At 43.9% G+C, this 19698-nt stretch overlaps 1 protein-coding gene across 2 annotated transcripts; it reads left to right on the top strand.

Moving 5' to 3' along the window:
* Positions 1–1917: 1917 nt before the first annotated feature.
* Positions 1918–16416, top strand: SEC11C (SEC11 homolog C, signal peptidase complex subunit). Of its 2 annotated transcripts, XM_082417986.1 has the most exons (6): positions 1918–2104; positions 9192–9301; positions 11338–11487; positions 13662–13781; positions 15532–15589; positions 16216–16416. In XM_082417986.1, the coding sequence occupies exons 1-6, from the start codon at positions 2018–2020 to the stop codon at positions 16267–16269; spliced, it is 579 nt and encodes a 192-aa protein (XP_082274112.1). In that variant the 5' UTR covers positions 1918–2017; the 3' UTR covers positions 16270–16416. The 2 variants fall into 2 exon arrangements, with proteins under 2 accessions (XP_082274112.1, XP_082274113.1); XM_082417987.1 differs by lacking the exon at positions 15532–15589.
* The last annotated feature ends 3282 nt before the right edge of the window (positions 16417–19698 follow it).

Below are 19698 nucleotides of genomic sequence, written 5' to 3'. Positions count from 1 at the left end.
CCTTGGAGTCAGCCTTAACTTCTTTTCTTCTCCCATACTCTGTATCTATTCTTTCAAAAAATCCTGAGGACTCTACCTTCAAAATATATCCAGAATCTGAACACATCTAAATACTTTCATTTCTACCATCTTGGTTCCAGCAACTGTTAGTACTGGTTTTAATGATCACCCTATCTTCCTGGTTGACTGATGACAATTTCATATTATACATCTGATGTTTGGAAAACTTGTATGCAGATTAGCTTCTGGCTCCATACCTTTCAAACCTTGTTTCTTTTCTATTATCCACATACTTCCAAGATCAGGTGCTGTAGGAGACCCTCATATCAGGATACCACCTCTAGTGCAACTTCCTGCCACGATGTCAGGTGAATTGGTACAGTGGGCGGTAGTGTTCCTAGAAGCCATTGCTACACAAGGATGGCAGGAAAGAGCCATGAACCACAGAAATGTATCTACGAAACCCAAACTAAATGTATCTCCATCTCAACTTCTCCTCAGCTGGATCCTCAAAACGTTCCTTGTCCCTCCAGCATGAAGGGAAGTATGATGGAGGGGAAGTTGGAACACAAAGAAATGGAAATCAACCAATAGCAATTCAAGTATCTTGCTTTTTTAATAATTTTTAAAAAATTTATTTATTTATTTGGCTGCACCGGGTCTTAGTTGTGGCACATGGGATCTTCGTTGCCGTGTGCAGGACCTTTAGTTGCAGCATGCGGGACCTAGTTCCCAGACCAGGGATCGAATCCGGGCCCCCTGCACTGGGAGCGCGGAGTCTTAATCACTGGACCACCAGGGAAGTCCCAAATATCTTGCTTTTTAAACTCTTACAAAACCATATGACCATTTTTCTTCAAGGCTTCGGAAGGGGCCTCTGCAAGTGAAGTGTCCCGAAGTATATGTTTCAGTAGCTTCCTGGTAAGTCAACTTGTGGGTTATTTTAAATTGCCACCTGCTCCCTTCCCGCAGAGCTTCTCCTCTCTCTTATCTGCTTTTCCTACTTCCATAGCACCACCGCTCCTTAGGTACTGTATAATTTACTTATTTATTATGTTTCCCGCTGCTAGATGTTCACTGTTTCTTGTGTCTAGAATAGGGCCAGGTGCATAGTAGATGCTCCAAAAAGATTTGTGAATAAATGAATGAAATAAATAATGCATAAATGAGTGAGTGAATAAACTAAATATAATCTAGGATCAGGATTACCATAATCCAGTATTTGGAAATTTAAAAATTTGAGTTCTATTCCAGACTCTGCCACTTTACCTTGACCATGTCATTTAACCTTTCTGGGCTTCTGTTTCCTCGTGCATAAAATTAATTGGCTATTTTTTCATTCAGTTAACATCCGTTGCGACACAGCTATGATCAGAGGATACATCATTGTATTCTCTTGTTTCCTTGCTTTCAAATCCTGTTACTCTTGCAGAGCGCGTAACTCGGAGGCTTCAAAATTCCCGCCTCTTCCAGGCCCCGCCCACCCGCCGAGCCCATGTTTAGACTCCTCCCCTAGACCGCACAGCCTGCCCCAGTGCAGAAGCCCCGCCTTCCCTAGTCGCAGTCATCCAATAGCCTAGATACACGGCTAGGTGAATACCGAGGGAGCTTTAGGTGTCCTCCTGGCGCCTGACCAGAGTTTTGGGGAACTCGGTTGCTCTTGAGTAGTCACTTCCCCGAGCTGGCCGAGCCATATGCAGCATCACCAGCTCCCCGAGGTTCCCTCGCAAGGGTCAGACGAAGCTCCCGAGCCCGGTCGCCCGCCTCTCTGGGAGCCCTGGGTCTTCACTGGACGAGGCTCTCGGCCCGCGGAATTCTGGGAGTGGTAGTTTTCTTCCTCCTGGTTCCTTCCAGGTACCCTGGTGGCCAAGACTCGCAGGACTACGATTCCCAGACGCCCGAGCGAGTCTCAGGTCATGTGGCCGGCAAGGCCGTTGGGCGGGGGCCTGGCCGGTGCTCCGCAGCTGTCTGTGACACCCGGAGCCCGCGGGCCGCTTCGGCCCCCAGAGAGCCCGGCATGGTACGCGCGGGCGCCGTGGGGTCGCATCTCCCTGCGTCCGGCTTGGACATCTTTGGGGATCTGAGGAAGATGAACAAGCGCCAGGTAACGGAGTCCCGCGTGGGGGGCGCGTCCGGGAGCCGCGACCGGCTGAGACAGCGGGGAGTCGGAGCTCCCCGGATGGGGCTCCCGCAAGGACAGCGCCCTGCGACTGGGGCCGGTGGCGACCCGAGGCTCCCGCCCTGGGCTCTCGGAGGCCCTGGGTTCAAATCCGCGCAGACCCACGTGTGGGCACTTTCTTGCACTGACAAAAGCGCAATTAGGGGAGGGTGGCCCGGAAGGGGAAGAGAATAGGAACCCCGTCCTTTGGAGGTCGTGTGGTTGAGAAAGCGGGGAGAGATGACTCTACCGCGAGTGACAGCCTTCTGCACGTATTTGAAGGGCCATCCCGTGGAAAAGGGAACAGATTTCTCTGTGGGGTTCCTGAGGCCTGACGTCCTGAAGGTGGCTGCCCGCGGATGGAAGTGGCAGAAAGGCAGGCGAAAGGGGAGAACTTCCTAGCGATGGGAGCTGTCCAGTCATGCCTCCCGACGCGGTTTCTTCCCATCCCGGGGAGTGTTTTCCCGGCCGGGCGTCGGGACTAAATAAAACTCCTCGCGCGGGAGAGCTCACTGGTGGTGCTCCATCATTGTGGACTGAATCAGTGTTCCAAAAGGGATTCCAGATGTCTTCTCTAACTTCATTCTTGGATTCCGTCGTCTGGCAGCACCTTGAATATCGGAGGCAGCTAGCTTGGGGTCTTTGGGCGGCTGGAGTTGATGTCTCACCCCTCTGGGAGAGGGCCTCGGAAGAAGACTTCCTTTTTGCCTCTCCTTAGCCCGCCCCCGTCCCCCCTCTCTCTTTCTTTTTTCCGAGTAGAATTTCAGACTAGTGCAGTAGCGTGGGGGAATTTGGTGACTTGAATCTCCTGAACCGTGTTGAGAACCTTCTAGGTGTGCATGTCAGTTGAGCTCCTGGGAATTTCTCTGATTAAGATGAGTTGTGGCAGAGATTCTCACTACCTGGAAAAACCAACAGCTAATGTCCTGAACATTGATGTGGTTTACAAGAAAATCCTCCAGGAAGCAGAGCTTTACTTAAAAAATCTCGACTTAATTGGGTAGGTTTTTAAAATGTCTCTAAAATTGGTACTGATTACCAACTGCAGACTATCAGTGAAGGCCTTCTGATGAATCTGTCAATCGCTAAGCCAGTTTGCCTTTTGAAGGCTCTGTATATTCCCACTCTCAGTGATAAGGCCCGTTAGTAGCTGGTTGCATTGTCTGTGTTTTGCTAGTCTTCTAATTAAAATTCAGAAGCTCAAATCTGCTGCCTCCTTGTACTTTGTTTTCCTTTTTAAAGCTTTGTCCTTTTGCTTTTTTCTTTTTCCCTCCACAATAGCATCCTATGACACCTTGTCAGGCATGCTCGCTCCACCAGTCTTGGAAGAGGGACCTCCTTTTTCTGCTGCCCTTGCTTACAGTTAATTAAGGAAAGAGCCACATGCAAAAACAAGGACTCTTTGTTTCTGCAGTGAGGAAGAGAGGAAGAAAAACAGCCACTGGCATTTCTGCTGCTCTGTCAGCCACAATATCTGGTCTGAAACGTTTGTTTAAAACCCTTAGACATTGGCTATTTCATCTTTGCTTGACAAAGACTGTGAGCTTGCTTCTAAACTCTGCTGGGATGATTAAGTGCCAAGCATACAGAGTTGGTAGGCAAAGATGAACAGTAAGAAAAGGCACCAGTGAAATGTGGGGTGTATATTTCCAATCAGCTTGTCAGTAGTTCCATCAAAATTACATTTTCTAGATTCCAGGATTTCAATCCTAGACTTAGATACTAAGTCCCTTAAAGATAGGGTGCTGGAAGGGTGATGTGTGGTTTTGCAGTTAGCTTGATTGTTAGGTTTCTATATAATTGGCTATCTCTTGAGCAAATAAATGTCTTGCTCAGAGAAGTTTTTTTTTTGAGGAATTGATTTTATTTCCTCTCAATGAATTTTTCAAGCATAGAAAATCATACTGGAAACTCTATTCTTAGTACATGGTCTTTATTAGATAAGTGGCAATACTGTATAATTTCCTCTTATCAGGGTGGAGTCCGATAGTTTGAAAACGTGTATGAGATGGCAATCTCTGTAGAAAACCATGCCTTGGGGCTTTCCTAATCAGAGCTGCAGTTCATAATGAAACAACAGTTCTTTATTAAATCCTTTAAGTCAAGCAGAGCAGGTGGCGAAGTTTTTGAACATGAACTCCAGTGAACAACTTCTGCTTCAGGCTGATGTGACTAGCAAGGCTGATTTTACTTTAAGCAACAGTTTAACATATTATAGCCCAGCACTTGAACAATGTCCGTTTAGCACTCCAGTTTCCTTTTTTGCTCTCCTGGGAATTTAATTTAGTTTGATAATTTGCTATTGGCACTTAAGCCAAGGAGTTAAAAAATGTTATGTAACTTTAATTTTGAATTACATTTATTATCCTATTTTCATTTATTACATCAAAATAAGTTATTTTAATGCACCTTTTGTCCCCACTTTTGTAACCTTCACGATTACCTCAATCAAATTACATACTTGCACACAGTTGTAATTTTAGCAAGAGGCAGTTTTGAGCTTTGCTTTTCTTTCCTTCCTATCATATCAGAATGTTTTCATGTTTTGTCACACTCTTCAAAATGATTATTTTAACGGCCTCTATCTTGTCAAATTGCTCTTCCTTTAAATACTTCCCTACCCCCTCCCAGATTTTGAAATTAATCTATGCTCATCATAGGAATTTTAAAGAATAGAGAGTAGTTTAAATAAGACAGTCCAATCATTCATAATTCCACCATGCTAAGATAGACTCTTAGCATCTCGGGGGAGCTCCTTGTGTTTGCTTTATAAACTGTTTTACAGTTTGTGGAGATCCTACTGCAGCCTACATTTTTCACCTAATATATCTTGAGTGTTCGGTCCTGCCATTATAGTTCTTTGTTCATTGTTTCAAATAGTGCAGTAATTTGCCATTATTTACTCAGTCATTTCTGTTGTTGCTCATTTATTTCCCTTTCCCTGTTATTAAAAATAAGTATCTTTGCGCCATAATTCCCTATCTGCCTTTATTTTAGACTGAATTCCTAGAAGTAGGGTTACTTGGCCAAGAGCAACCTCCTGATACTAATGCTTGACACTAAATTGCTTTCAGAATGGTTATATCAACTTGCGTCCCCACCACTTGCATACATGCTTGTCACGCTCTGAGTATTAGCATTAAAAAACACACACACAAAAACAAACAAAAAACCTTTACATTTACTAGGCCAAAAAGGGGCAAGGGGGAGGCAGGATTTGGTTTAAACACTTTGTGTTTATTCGCCACTTGTGTTTCTTCTTTGGAATATTAATAGTTTTAAGCTTGTACTTCTTTTTTGTTGTCGCGATTTTAGTGTTTTTCTTACTACTAGTTTGTATGTGCCCACCGTGTATTTCTCACTATTTATTCAACAAACTGAATACTTACTTTTTCCCAGGCCTGTGTTGAACATTGGGGATACAGCTGTGAACAAGGCTGAAATGATCCTTGCCTTTGTGGAACTTACAGTTTAGTGTGAAAGATGCATTAAATAATTATATGCATAATTATCAAGGTGATGGATGGTATAAAGAAATACAGGATGCAGTGAGAATATAAAGCAGGAGGACCCAGGTTGATCTATAGCAGAGGTTGGCAAACTCCAGCCCACTGCCTGTTTTTATAAATAAAGTTTTATTGGAATTCGGCCATGTTCATTCTTTTACGTATTGTCTGTAGTTGCCTTCCCACTACAATGGTAGAGTTGAGTCATTTCAACAGAGATGATAAGGCCCATAAACCTAAAATATGTATTACCTGGCCCTTTACAGAAAAAGTTTGCTAACTCCTGGTCTAATGGGTCAGGGAGGGCTTCCCTTGGGAACTGATGTTTAAAGTAGGACTTAAAGGTGAGTGAGTGTTAGGTGTGCTAAGGAGCCTAAGGAGAGCCTTCTGGGCCACGACAGTAGCCGGTGAAGGTCCTGGAGTGGAAAGGAGCATGTGCTTTCTGAATCACTGACAGAGCCCAGCAGTGGAGCTGGAGTGCAGTGAGCTTTACTAGCTGACACTGGAGAGGAGAGGGCGTATATCAGACAGGGACTTAGAGACCATATTCATGCACAGAGTGTGGGATGCAATCAGAGAGCCTTATGCAGGGCATAGAGATGACCCGATGACCAGAGGTGCATTTGAAAACCAGTGCTGAGTGTAGCGTGGAGAACGCGTCGGAAGATGCATGCGTGGACATCGGGAGCCTGGGTAGGAGGCTCTCGCAGTGTCCGGCGGGCTGTGCTGGTGACTTAGGTGAGCGTGGTGGCAGTGGGAATAGAAGGAACTGAACAAATGCCAGACATATTTAGAAGATAGGATAGAACGAATGGGTGGGGGGTGACTGCAGACAGCTGGGTGGATGGGAATGCCATGTATTGAGATGAGATCACGAGCACTGAAGCCTTTTTGGAGAAGATAAGTCCAGTTTTGACCGTGTTGGGTTGGAGCTGCCTTTACAGACATCCGAGTGAGACTGTCAGGGAGGCAGTTGGAAATCTCAGTATTGGGAGCGGTTAGCATGATGGTGCCGGTGCCGGCATTTGAAGGTCCAGTTAGAGGAGGAGGAACTGGCAGGAAGATTAGAAAGAAAGTGGTCAGAGGGTGGGCAGTGTGCCACCCGGGACGCCAGGGGCGGAGAGTTTGTAGAAGTGATCGTCTGTGTTGACCGCTGCCGAAAGATCAGCAAGGTGAGGACTGACAGTTGTCCGTCAGATTTAATGAGCAGGTGACTGGGTGTGTAGGCTGAGGGGTGACTGTAGATGGTGAGGAAGGGGAGAAACCTGGGGTAGCAGCTCCTGAGGTTTGGCTGTGAAGAGAGAGTGAAGAAGCCTTACGGAGGATGTGAGGTGGAAGGAGGATTGAAGGTGGGAGAGACTGAAGCCCAGGGGAGGGAGAAGGTGTAGAGCAGTGGTCCAGCCTCTGCATCAGGACCACCTGCCAGCCGTTTGAGAAACAGGGATGCCAGCACCCCTCCCCTCCCATTGGTTCCCTCAGTCTTGGATGGAGACCAGGTATACCATGTTCCAAAGGCTCCCCAGGTGATTCTAATGTGCAGCCAAGGTTGAGAACCAATGGTAGAGAACAGCGTTTCTCAAACTGTGGTCCCTGGACCAGCAGCTTCAGGATCACCTGGGAACTTGTTTGAAGTGCAAATTCTCAGGCCCCACGTGGGGATGCTGGTGCACACTGAAGTTTGAGAACCGCTGCTGTAAAGGCTGGTCTACACTCTCAGAAGTCAGAACCATGTAAAACCACCTGCCACGTGCCTCCTGGGCCTTCCTGAGTGTCTTCAGCCCCCATTTCTCCAGGCCTTGTGCATTTTAAAGACTATTTAAAACTATATTTAAGCTGTGCTTAAAACTGCATTTTAAACTGTATTCGATCTTCAAAAAGAGTCCATAACCCTGCATTCTGTCTCAGTTAAAATTATCATTGGATATTTGAGGAAAACAGTACTGTCCAGAGCCATGTGATCTGAGTCCTAGTTCCTAACTCACTTCCAAAGGATGTTCTGGAAAGCTGGCAGGTAGTTAAGACGGGATCTAACCTATCTAATCTCACTTGCTCTGAAACACCACTAAAACTATGTATAGTAAAGGGACTTTAAAAAGTCATCAGTTACTCCAAGATAGGAAGCCCAGAAAGGGAAACAAGAGCAATCAAATACTAGAAGCTGGAAAACAGAAGGGTGGCAACTGACAGCTGGAACCAGCAGTGGGGTGACGTGGAGGAGTAAGTCTCCACTGCTTATGCTGCAGGTGCCTCCAAGACCCAAGAGCCGGCAGTTCCAGGTGTCTCCAGAACGGGCGGGAGGGGTGAGGGGAGGTGGGGCTAAAATGAATGAGATGGGCAGAAAAGCTGAGAAGCAGTTAGAGCCCAAGCTGTCCTCTCCGACTCTACTCAGAGGTTTCCCCTCGCGGGTAGAGGTCTGGACCTTCTTCTCCGGAGGGGTAGACAGACGGTTTTGGAGTAGGGCGGCTGCCAGGCCTCATGGGGGCTGCACGCTGCATGCCGAGGGTGGAGAGACAGAAGTGGTTGGTGGAGGCCCCTGGAGGGCGAGAGTCCGGCCGTGTAGGTGAACACACAGGCCAGAAGAGCAGGCTCACATGCCCGGGTGGAGGGGCTACTTGAGCTCGAGACGTGGTAGGGGATTGAGTAGTTTCAGGGCCAGGTATGCCGCTGAGAGTGGACGGTTCAGGTGGAGGGAGAGGGTCACTGGAGGTGAGGAGGTCCAGGAATTGAGCCACCAGAGTGTTGGGTGGGCCATCCACGCTCTTCACATCACCCAGAGCACCTGCAGGAGGCGGGCTGAGGCAGGTACCACAGTCGGAGCCGTCCTGGAGCGCAGTGAGGGCGGGCAGCCCTGTGGGCCCTAGCTCCGTGGTCTCCGGCGGAGCGAGGGCGGCTTAGAACTAGATGCGGACTCAGGTGGCCTTCCTGCCGTGTTCTTCACCACATATTTGGTGCTCATCATTTAAAACATTTATGGAAACCCTAAACATCTAGGTGTTTACAGTTTCTGTTCACTTTTGAATTGTAATTTCCGATGCAGAATAACCTCATGTAGGACAGAGTGCTGTGAGACTAGGATTCTGCGCCCTCATTTGGGACCCTTCTGGCCGTGGGGCTGCGGAGTGTTCTAGGTGAACCGTGGGTACGTCGGGGCCCTCAGGTTAGACCTACGGCCTCTGCGCTAGAGCGGGAGGCCGAGCCATAGAACCTGCGTGGTGGGGCCCCTCAGGGTTGAAGGTTCTGTGGGATTCTGGAGAGGTAGGAAGAGTCGTACCGAGGCCTTAACAAAGCAGGTCCCACAGACTACTCTGGTTTTTTATTTTTTTCCTTTTCTCTCATGGAAGGAGAGAAGATACATGGGCATTCCATGGTCAGAAGTCGAAATTCTGCCTAATTTTGTAGCTTGTGTGAACTAGTTTCATGTCCTAAAATAACAGCTTTTTTTTTTTTAAACAAGCACATCTCCAGCTTTGGGTTAGTGAATATTCTGTCACCGGTTCTTACTTTTGGTTTGGCCTTTTTCATTCCAGCTCTATTACCAGGTCTTAAACTTTGCCATGATTGTGTCTTCTGCGCTCATGATCTGGAAAGGCCTGATCGTCCTCACTGGCAGCGAGAGTCCCATCGTGGTGGTGCTGAGGTGGGTCCCGCCGGCCGTCCTGCTGCTGCCCAGGACCCAGGAGCAGCGTGGACAACCAAACTCGGTGTTTTAATTGGATAAAGTTTTATAGTTTTCTTTATTGATACCTGTTTTGAGAAGGTTTCATTTTATTTTTGGCTTTTGTTGAAAAATCTTTTTCAATAGACAGTTGAGGCCTTTCATCATGTTGATGCTGGTGGTCCAGTGCAGTGTGATTTACTTTCATGTTTTAATGTTTTAATCCATGTTAAATGACATTTTAATAAGATAGTAATAATGCATTATTTGTGTACGCGTTGATTTTTAAACATAGCCAATTTAAAGCTCTTACTTGGTTCACTTTGTCCCGCGTGGGCAGGGAGTCTGTGCCCAGCACGGTGTCTGGTGTTTCCTCAAGTTTCTTCAGCAGCGCGTGGAGGCTGACTCCTCTCTTCTCAAGACTTTTACTCTTAGAAAGCACAGAGTGTTCATCTGAGAAAAGTTTATACTTTAACTTCCCAGAGCCGTGAAGTCATCCAAGGGGAGAAACTTCACAATCAACTTGAAATGAAGTAGCATGTTTGTGAGCCATTAGGAGCTTGCAGATGCTCTGCTCGTGGTGCCTTAGGTCGTTGAGTCTCCCTGCAGTGGGCGTGGAGCCCTGTTGTTCCACAGGGGAGGCAGCGGGCTGTAGCAGTGGCGCGGGCAGGGTCACCGCTGGCCAGAGCAGGAGAACCAGCACGCAGGCTTCTTGGCGCCCAAGCCAGTGCCCTTTCCCTCCTCTGGGCCCCGCTGTCACGTGATGGGGCAACAGCTCTGGCCCGGGCTTCACCAGGCCGCCCTTCTGTGGCTGGCCAAGGGACCTGCTTCTAGAGACGCAGCATTTTCATAAACTTAGGAGCCTGAGGATGGCATAGTTCACACACAGAGCTGAGGGGGCCTGTAATTCACTGATGTTTACACTGTGCTCCAGGGGTGCCTGAGGGTCCAGGTGGATGGGTTAGGAGGGAAAAGGTGACCAAGCTCACGGACTATAGACACCTTAGCCTTGCTTCGGTTGTGACAGCTCCACTTTTATGTACTTTATGTGACTATACTTTACCTGGTAAGATTTCATTTGAAGGAAGGATTTTAAGGCTTTTGAAAAAAGAAAAAATTAAACCCCTCAAATTCAGATGGGCCCTGTCACTCAACAAATATGGAAGCTGAGGTCCAACAAGGCCAAGTCGCCTGCATCTCAGTTACTTTCGGCAGAGCCAGAACTCCGTCCGAGGTGTTCCGGCCCTCCTTCAATCACACAGACACACTTGCGTGCAGAGGTTATTGTGAAATTGCAGTACATGGGGACTTTTTTTTTTTTTTTCTTAAAGCATCCTTTACAATTCTAAAGCAATTTGGTTTGTCAGCATAAACTGTTGACGTCACGAGGGATGTGTGACCTTGGGGAACACTGACCTTGGGAAAATCCCTGGCCCTTGAGGAAAGCAAGTGTAAGTTGTTATTAGTGAAACATTTCAAAGGACTGCCTTCCTAATGGGGCACGATAATGACTCCTGCTGCCAAACCGCAGTGCACTTATCCTGCCTCTGAGACTTGTTCAGGGAGGTTTTTTTTTAAAACTGCTGTCCTTGTTATCACAGACTGAGATGGTTTTCTAGAAACTTCTTCCCACTGCGTGTCTTCAGGAACTTTGTCAAAGGAATAAAGATGAAGCAGTAGATGAAGAAATTATCCTAGGCGTTTTAGCCGTCATTGGCTTTTACTTCAAAGAGTCCACATTTTTCTTAGTTCTTTTTCTACCTAATACAAACTGCAGAGGGACCCGCTAGTGCCCTTCTCATACTCAAATCCAAGAAGAAATCGCTCCCTTTCTCACTATTATCGCCTTGAGCAGTCAGAAAGAAATTGCTGTGGTTTGTTTTATAGCTCATAGACCTGCTTGACTGTTGATGAAAGTTGATATTCTAAGTGGTATGTTTGTTGTATTCTTTATGGGTTGAAATGTTCATTCACCTGGTGTGAACATAATTCTGATGTGACTTTGTGTTTCTTTCCAGTGGCAGCATGGAGCCAGCCTTTCACAGGGGCGACCTTCTGTTCCTAACAAATTTCCGGGAAGACCCGATTAGAGCTGGTGAAATCGTTGTTTTTAAAGTCGAAGGCCGAGACATTCCAATAGTTCACAGAGTAATCAAAGTTCATGAAAAGTAAAGAGGCTTTACTTCTCTTTGGTTTTGTTTTGTAGACAAAACTGTGGACAGTTTGAATGGTTGATTAGAAAGTAGCAGAAACACTGGATTATGTTCCTAGTTTTGCCATTTAGTAATTGGGTGACTTTGGACCTGCTACTTAACTGAGTCTGTAAGATGGGAATAATACTTTACCCACAGTAACTCACAGGGTGATTATGTGAATGAAATGAACTGATGTTTACTAAAGCACTTGAAAAACTTGAATTGCTGCACAATGTATGCTGGAATGTATTCTTGCAGAATATTAGTTATTTGAAGGAGTCTCAAAGAAAATCAGATCTCATGGTAATTGAGGATAATTTTCGTAAGAGAATTATCTTCTGAAATGCAGAAAGCTACCTGTTTCTCATGTCACTTTGGACAAACTGGCATTCTCAGCAGTTATATTACCCCTGGATGAATAAAAATTCCTTTCCCCATCTCTTCCCATGATTTGATCATTGCATATCCTGCATTAATTCTCCCTGCCACAAATGGCTTTGCCTTTTCCTTAAATGCCAGTGATGACTTATTAAAACACTTCTTGGGAACCAGAAACAATGACTTCTAGCTCAAACATATTAAGTTTCCATGAGAGAGTACAGTCACGTGATTAGCGAAAACGTTACATACATGGTTATTCATTTACCTTTATGCAGCTTAGTATAACATTTTACCTGCATGAGTTATGGGATTAAAGTTAGGTATATATATTTGTATTTTTTGAATAATGGAGCATTGCTCATCCTCTCTGTGTGTGTGTGTGTCTGTCTGTGTCTGTGTGTCTAACTATTTGTACATTTCTGGTATGAGATTCTCATTCCATTCACTGCTTCCAGGTGTTCCCCAAAGATGTTTGATACTAAAAATATTCACTTCATTTTACTCTAAACATTAGAATGACCCTGTTTCAGTTTGTGTTAATACACTGGTACTGCACTAACATTACCTTGTTAGAAGTACTTGTTAACTTACTGATGAAGAAATATGCTCAGTCATGATGCGACAGAACTCTCACCTGATTTTAAAACAATTTCCAAAGATGGGAAATTGTGCATTTCCTGTAGAGCTGCACTAGCCAATGAGTTTGCCACCAGCAATATATGGTTACTGAGCACTTGAAATGTAACTAGTGTGAAATACACACAAGATTTCAAAGACTTAGTACCAAAAAAAGAATATCTCAATAATAATTTTAGATTGATTATATGTTGAAGGAATATTTTTGATATATTGAGTTAAATAAAATATATTATTAAAATAAAAGGAAAACAAAGATGAGAAATTGTTCAAAGTTAAGGAAATAATGATGCTTTGCTGTAATTTGCATGAATTGTGAGAGGTGGCCCGGGTTTTTCTACTCTTAATTTCTTTTATAACCATGGCTGCAAATCAGCTCACTCTTTTTGGCGTGGTTTCAAATCTTTGTGGGCTTTTAATATTTTATCAAATTATTTAGTGCATTTTCTCATTTGTCTTATTGAAAAAAGACCCTCTTTATAGCTCTATAAGGCTATAATATTGTGTTTCTAGTATCAAGGCTGTGTAAGCACCAGTTTACAATGTTTAAAATGAATCCCCCCTGTCTCTTTAACACAGTGGTTTTATGCCGTTTGTAATTCCTGTTTGTTTGCAAACTGGATTGTAATCCACTTTGCTCAGTGGTGAAGGAAATAAGGCATTAACACATCCCACATTTGGTAAGGAAAAATAAGCTTGGGGAGAGCTAGGAGCACATTTGTGTTTGAATTACCTTGTGCTCAAATCTGTGTAATCTGGGACCAAGTTCATGTGTCGAGTGAAGAGGAATATAATCTGTGTTAACCAGTTGGTCCATGGGGATGAAGAATGGATGGAAACAGATGCTGGAGCTAATCATTGCTTTCCTGGTGCCCTTGTGCTTTGCATGCTTTTTGGTTATCAGGGTAACTTAAGTGTTTTAGAATTTAAGTCTACAAAATTCTCATTAGATTTGTGCTTTAGTTGAATGGTTGTCTGCCAGCAAGCATCTTAGACCAAGAAAGATCAAGTTATCTTTGACTGCTTTTCTCAATGCCCATATCTGCCTGTAAAGTGTTGGCCAAGCTAATACTTTTCTAACGATGCTGTGCTGAAAATAATTTTTGAAAGGACATTGTTTTGCTTTCCAGAGATAATGGAGACATCAAATTTCTGACTAAAGGAGATAATAATGAAGTTGACGACAGAGGCTTGTACAAAGAAGGCCAGAACTGGCTCGAAAAGAAGGATGTGGTGGGGAGAGCCAGAGGGTGAGTGAGGATTAACTTCTAAGTTATGCAGAAGATGCAGAAACCAGAAAAATATTCAGCAACAAAGAAACCAAGGTTAATAGAATCATTCATTACAAAGATTATATGTCAGGAGAGTTGTCAGCAGTTTTACTTTGTACTGTGAAGACTAAACAAAATTCAGAACTTCCTAAGGACCTAAAATCTAAAGCTGAATGCAAGTACGCTATCTATATCATGGGTTTAATTCTATTTTTGAAATAAATCCTCACCTAGAGATTATTTATAGATTTTAAATAACAATTCTAAGAAATCCTTTCAGAAATAACTACTGTGTAACACTGTGATGAATATTCTAGATATTCCTTGTACCTATATAGATGTGTGTATGCATATGTAATGTATGATTTTACATAGAAGAGTTTTATTCTTTCACCAGCAGAAAGTTGCAAATAGCTTTCTGTGTCAAATCTGCACCTATATCTTTTTAAACGGCTGCACGGTGTTCCCCTGAGAATCGTAGCTGATTTCACTCGTCCTCTTTTGGTCAACATTTAGATTATCTCCTAGTTTTTACTACTAAGAAAAGTTCTGTGATAAAATTTTTAATACCCATCTTTGCATAATTGTTCCAGCCATGAGTTCTGCTTCTGATTGACACAGCAGAGAGTCTGTCCTGTTATTAAATACCAAAAAAGGAGATTCTCCCCCTCTCTTGGTGACCCTTTTTATATTTAACCCTTGCTAGAAATGTCTCCTTTTATTGAAATCCCACCAGCTGTGTAAGGCTGGAGAACACCGGTGGCCATTTTCTAAGATACAGCTTTATTCATCAGCTCGTAGTTTAAGGCCTCTTTCTACCCCTTTTCTCCCTCTGCTCACCTTTTAACCATTTCTACTCTATTGCAATTCCACCTGAATATCCGCAGGGAGATGAGAGAGACCTGCAGCTGGTCAGTCCTGTATTTTTAGACACTCTGGTGAGAGGCTTTGTGTAAGTGAGAGGTTGATGCTACTGATTTTTAAGCAGACTGGAGGGTACTAAGGGGGTGTTACCTTGTTTCCTGTCAGTGACATGATTGAGACTTGGGTCAAACTGATTCCATATTAACATTGATTTTGTTAGCATAATCACTGGCTGGTTTATCCTGGCTTATTCTCTCTGGGATCATAATCATGTTTGGGTATAAATTACGGGATTCACATTTGTGTTCACTGCCCAACCGACTTCTTTGTTACATCTGAAAAGTGCTGTGCAATGAAAATGATGAGGATTCCTTCAGTTACAAACTGTTGGGTTGGCCAAAAAGTTTGTTCGGGTTTTCCAGTAAGATCTAAACCCGAACGAACTGTTTGGCCAAGGCAATAATTATTCATGTGCTTTCAAAGCTCTCTCTCACAGCAGTTTATATATAGGCTATCTGAATCTTACATCTCTACTAAGAAAAATTAAGAACTCGATTTGCCCTTTCTGTTGTACAAGTGGCTCAACTAATTATTTTCATTCTGTTAGGGTGAAATGCAGCAAGTGAAGACAAGTAGCATCTCTAGATCCTAATTTGCCTTCTTAAAAAGTTGTCCTGGCTGTTAGCGCTGATGCTTTTTACTAATAAAACCTTCTGAGGCAGGAGTGAATATTGTTTTTATGGCCCCAGTCAGTGTCGTTCCCAAGGGAGACTTTTTCCTATGCTGATTTATAGTGTTTTCAAGTATTGCTATCATTATATTACAAACACTTTTTACACTTCTGGCTTTTTATCCCACAATTTAGGTTTTTACCATATGTTGGTATGGTCACCATAATAATGAACGACTATCCAAAATTCAAGGTAGGAATTTATGTGTACGTCTTTATTTTTTAAGAAAATATTGGCGCTTTTACACATGCAACTGTAAAGATGCAGTCTGTTAAGAATGTTTTGCTAGCTAATTCTTCTGCAGAGTATTTGTAGTTAATTACAAGTTAATATACTCATTTAAATTATCACTTTTAAATTATTGAAATTAATTATTGAAAGTAAGTACTTCCACCTTTTATGTTTATACAGTGTGTTCTAAAATGGAACCTATATATTTTTTGCTTTTTATTATGGAAATCTTTAAACATACGAAAAAAGTCGTACAAGAAGCCCAGTAATGCTCATCTCCCAACTTCAACAAAAATAGTATCCATATTTTTTTTTAATCACTTGAAACACAGTCGGAAACCTACACAGGAATGAGTAGGATGTTAGCAGTGTGTGTTGGGTGTGTGCTCCTTGGTCCATCAATATATTTGGGGGTTTTAACTGTTAATGTGTTATTGAGCAGCTCATTTGGAGAACAAAGCATGTGGAAGAGGTCATCTTTTGATCCTCTCCTCAGTCCAGTATTGACCAGACTTTATCTGAATACATTTATAGACCAAATTTATTTGTAGTCCTCACGGTAATTTTCCACTGTGTTTTCTTTGCAGTACGCTCTTTTGGCTGTAATGGGTGCATATGTGTTACTAAAACGTGAATCCTAAAATGAAAGGCAGTTCCTGGGACCAGACAGAAATAAATTCTGTTGAAAAAGAGAAAAGCTAATATATTTGAAATGTTCCACTTTCTGTATAAAAGCAAACAATGTGGAGACGTTTTTGTCTTGTTTGAATAAACGATTCATCAGTGAAGATTGTTTTCTTTTGTGAACTCTGATTTGAATGTGCTCAGTCTCTCTGCTTCTCGTGGTAAGCGCTCTAAACCAAGCTTGAGGGTCTGCAGCACTTCAAGAATCAGGCAGGCCGTCTCTGGGCCTGGCCTGCCAGTGGGATAATGCATAGTCCAAACGTGGTATAGTTGTAACACCTGAGTTTCAAAAATAAAATTCTTCTCATAGCATTTCCAGGGGACACAGGCCCTTAAAAGAAAATGATTTCTTATTTATTGAAGTGTAGTCTGATAAACGAATAAAACCTAAAACCTTTTTAGCAGGAAAGGTGTAATCTGCTTTGTTCTTGTGGTCTGGTGTATCTTGAGATGGTTGGATAAATTATTTGAAAAGTGTCTGATAAATTATAACAACAGTGCGTACTCCTCTGACAAACCGCACAAAGCACAGAAGGGTAGAAGGGCTGTGTCCTTTTTCCCCTCAGTCTCCCTTTCCATTTCCCAGGGATCTCCACTGTTACAGTTTAGTTTCCTTATCTTTGCACTATACGCAATCCTGAATATAAAATAGTCCCTCGTTAAACCATCTTTCAGACCCTTGTGTCCCAGCTGCTGCCTTAGGTGCTGGGGATACTGAGTCCCAGCCTGGATGGAGGTTCCAGTGTAGTAGAAGGAACAGGTGATAAACTGACATGTGATTTCAGGAGGGACAGTTGCTGTGGGAAAGAAGCAGATAGCGGGTGCTTTTCACATGGGTCAGGGAAGACCTCTGAGGAGGGGACATTGAGCAGAGTTAAAAGAAACGAGAGGAAGGGACTTTCCTGGTGGTCCAGTGGTTAAGACTCTGTGCTTCCACTACAGGGGGCAAGGGGGGGGCAAGGGTTCGGCAAGGGTTCAATCCCTGGTTGGGGAACTAAGGGCCAAAAAAAAAAAGAAAAAAATAGAAACACTCCCAGGGAACACTGGTGCTGCTGGTGCCTGGACCACACTGCAAAGTGTCAAGGGAATAAAAAGGAGGCCAGTGGTATTTTCAGATACTCTCTTCAGTTTTGCCAAAACGTTCTCTCTTCACCGAACAATACGATGTTGATATCCTTTTCAGTCAGAACTTAGAAATCTACCTCATTCTTTCAGGTTTGTTCAATTCTGATCTAACAATTTAGAATCCTGCCTGGTCACTTAACCACCCATGGGCCTTGAGCATAGCTTCCCTCAACCTCAGATGGAGGATGAGAACGGCTCTCACCTCCCTGCGTGTCCCCAGGAATTAGTAGATGATTCCTTAGCCCGATGCTGCCCACGTACGCAGTTTGCACTCAGTACATGTCATCCGTGGTTACGTGTGTTTTCCTCTTCGGCATAACCTGTGCCTTCACACACCTGTACGGTCACTTTCTAACTGAGCTCTGATTTGGTGAAGACCAGCAGGAGTGACCCGTGGCGGGCAGCCTGCCCTTTAATCCTTAATCTCTGCTAAAATAGGCTGTTGCAACAATAATGGACCTCATCCTGTTGAAATCAGCGAAGTGAAAGAAAAAAAAATTTACAGGATACTGTCTAAAAACATTATTCTCTGGTGCCCTTTAATAAACTCTTTTTTAAGAAAAATAGGTTTTTCTTCCCTGAACTAAAGGTGGAATTTCAAAATGTTGGGTCAAAACTTTATTATTTTATCATCTTTCTGGGGTTCTGTAGTTGGTTAATAGAAACTTTTAAAAGCTCCGTAATGTGGCTAAGCTTTTCGGTAATCCTTTGAACATGCCTGACATTCTGAAATAAACTTCACAAAGACGGGTAAGAACCCAGACACAGTTCAGCCAGTGCCGTTTGATTGTGGCTCGTTAGAAAGTATGACCTCTTTTGGCCTTTTAGAGGCTACTGGTCTTTATCAAATGGAAATGATGGGAGTTAATGCTGGATCGATGTTCTTTTATCTGGAGTCTCAGTTGCAGCCTCGATGTCTGGAACGAGAACCAGGCCTGTATCTGGGCAGACAAAACTAGCACTGCGATGTGGCAGTGGGTTCACCGGGTAGGACCTCTTGCTGGGAGCTTCTGTATGCCTCTGGGACACACATTTCTCACGTGGTTGAGCAACTGCTTTTCCAGTTCACGACAGCTTAGAAACCTTGAGGTGAAGGTGTCTGGTGGACACTGGCCAAGCAAGGATACCCACCGAGAAGGGAGAAGACCAAGTATAAAAAACAGTGGAAGGATTTCAAGACACCACCTAGTGGAGGGACAGACAGCCCATGTCTCAGTTCACAAAGGCCTCAGTGATAACACAAGGACACTTACACAGAAGCTAAACGGTGTTTGCTATACTGTATTTTAAGATCCATTTAGGTTTCTATCAGAAACTGGAAATTTTCTACTGTGGAATGAAGCTTCAGTTTTGTAAAAAGGTTAGTGGGGGAACCTCTGATTTCCCAACCCACAGGTCTCAGTCCTGCCTTTTTCCCTTTGACAATGAATGTGTCAGTCCTATGCGGATGCTAGACACACACACACCCTGAAACGACCAGATAGTGGGCTCTAAACTCCTCTATAAAATTTTTGCCACTGTCCCCAGCAAGCAAGCCTGGGCAGATGAAACATTCTTGTGAAGTGGAAGAAGTCTGACTTTTAAGTAAGCCAGGTAGAAGAATCTTTAAATAAAGAGAAGCAAGCCTGGCGTCTGCTCTATTGAAAACTCCCCAGGTGACTCACGCGGCCAGGGTTGAAGACCACTGAGAAATGTCCGCACAGATTAGTCGGGAGGAAATGTGATTAGGACGCTTGATTGTTCACATCTTCCATTTCGTCTTCATGAAGTCATTTGCAGATTGCATGGTAGGAAAAAGCCAGACATGCACCGTTTCTATGTGCTACCCTCTCCCCTCCATTTCCCACACCCAACTGATGCTAGCCATCTTGATTAACGGTCTCCTGGTTTCTGCTTCAGTACCTCGTCTTACTAAGTAGCCTTTGGCCCAGCGCACTGGTCGGTCTGTTTAGTCTCATCCTGAAAATCCAGGCGGAGATCCATCCATCCCCACTCTGTGGGTTCAGCAGTTCCCTTAGTTTCCCATGAGAGGCATGGGGACAGGGGGTGGAAAGAGGATCTGGAGTCACCGTGGTTTAAGCCTTGCCTCCACCTACTAGACATGTAGCTTGTAACTGATGAGACTCAGTTTCCTTACATCCAGAATGCGTGTCCAGGGGGGTGAAGGATTTGTTAGATGCTTGGTTTTCATCAAACAGGGCTTTACGCTTTCTTCCTCAAGATCACTGGAGTTTGACCACTTAGAATTTGTTTATTTTTTA

The sequence above is a fragment of the Balaenoptera physalus genome (assembly GCF_965194825.1).
Source record: "Balaenoptera physalus genome assembly, chromosome: 12".
NCBI classification, from domain to species: domain Eukaryota; kingdom Metazoa; phylum Chordata; class Mammalia; order Artiodactyla; family Balaenopteridae; genus Balaenoptera; species Balaenoptera physalus.
This window is presented reverse-complemented; position numbering and strand designations above follow the sequence as displayed.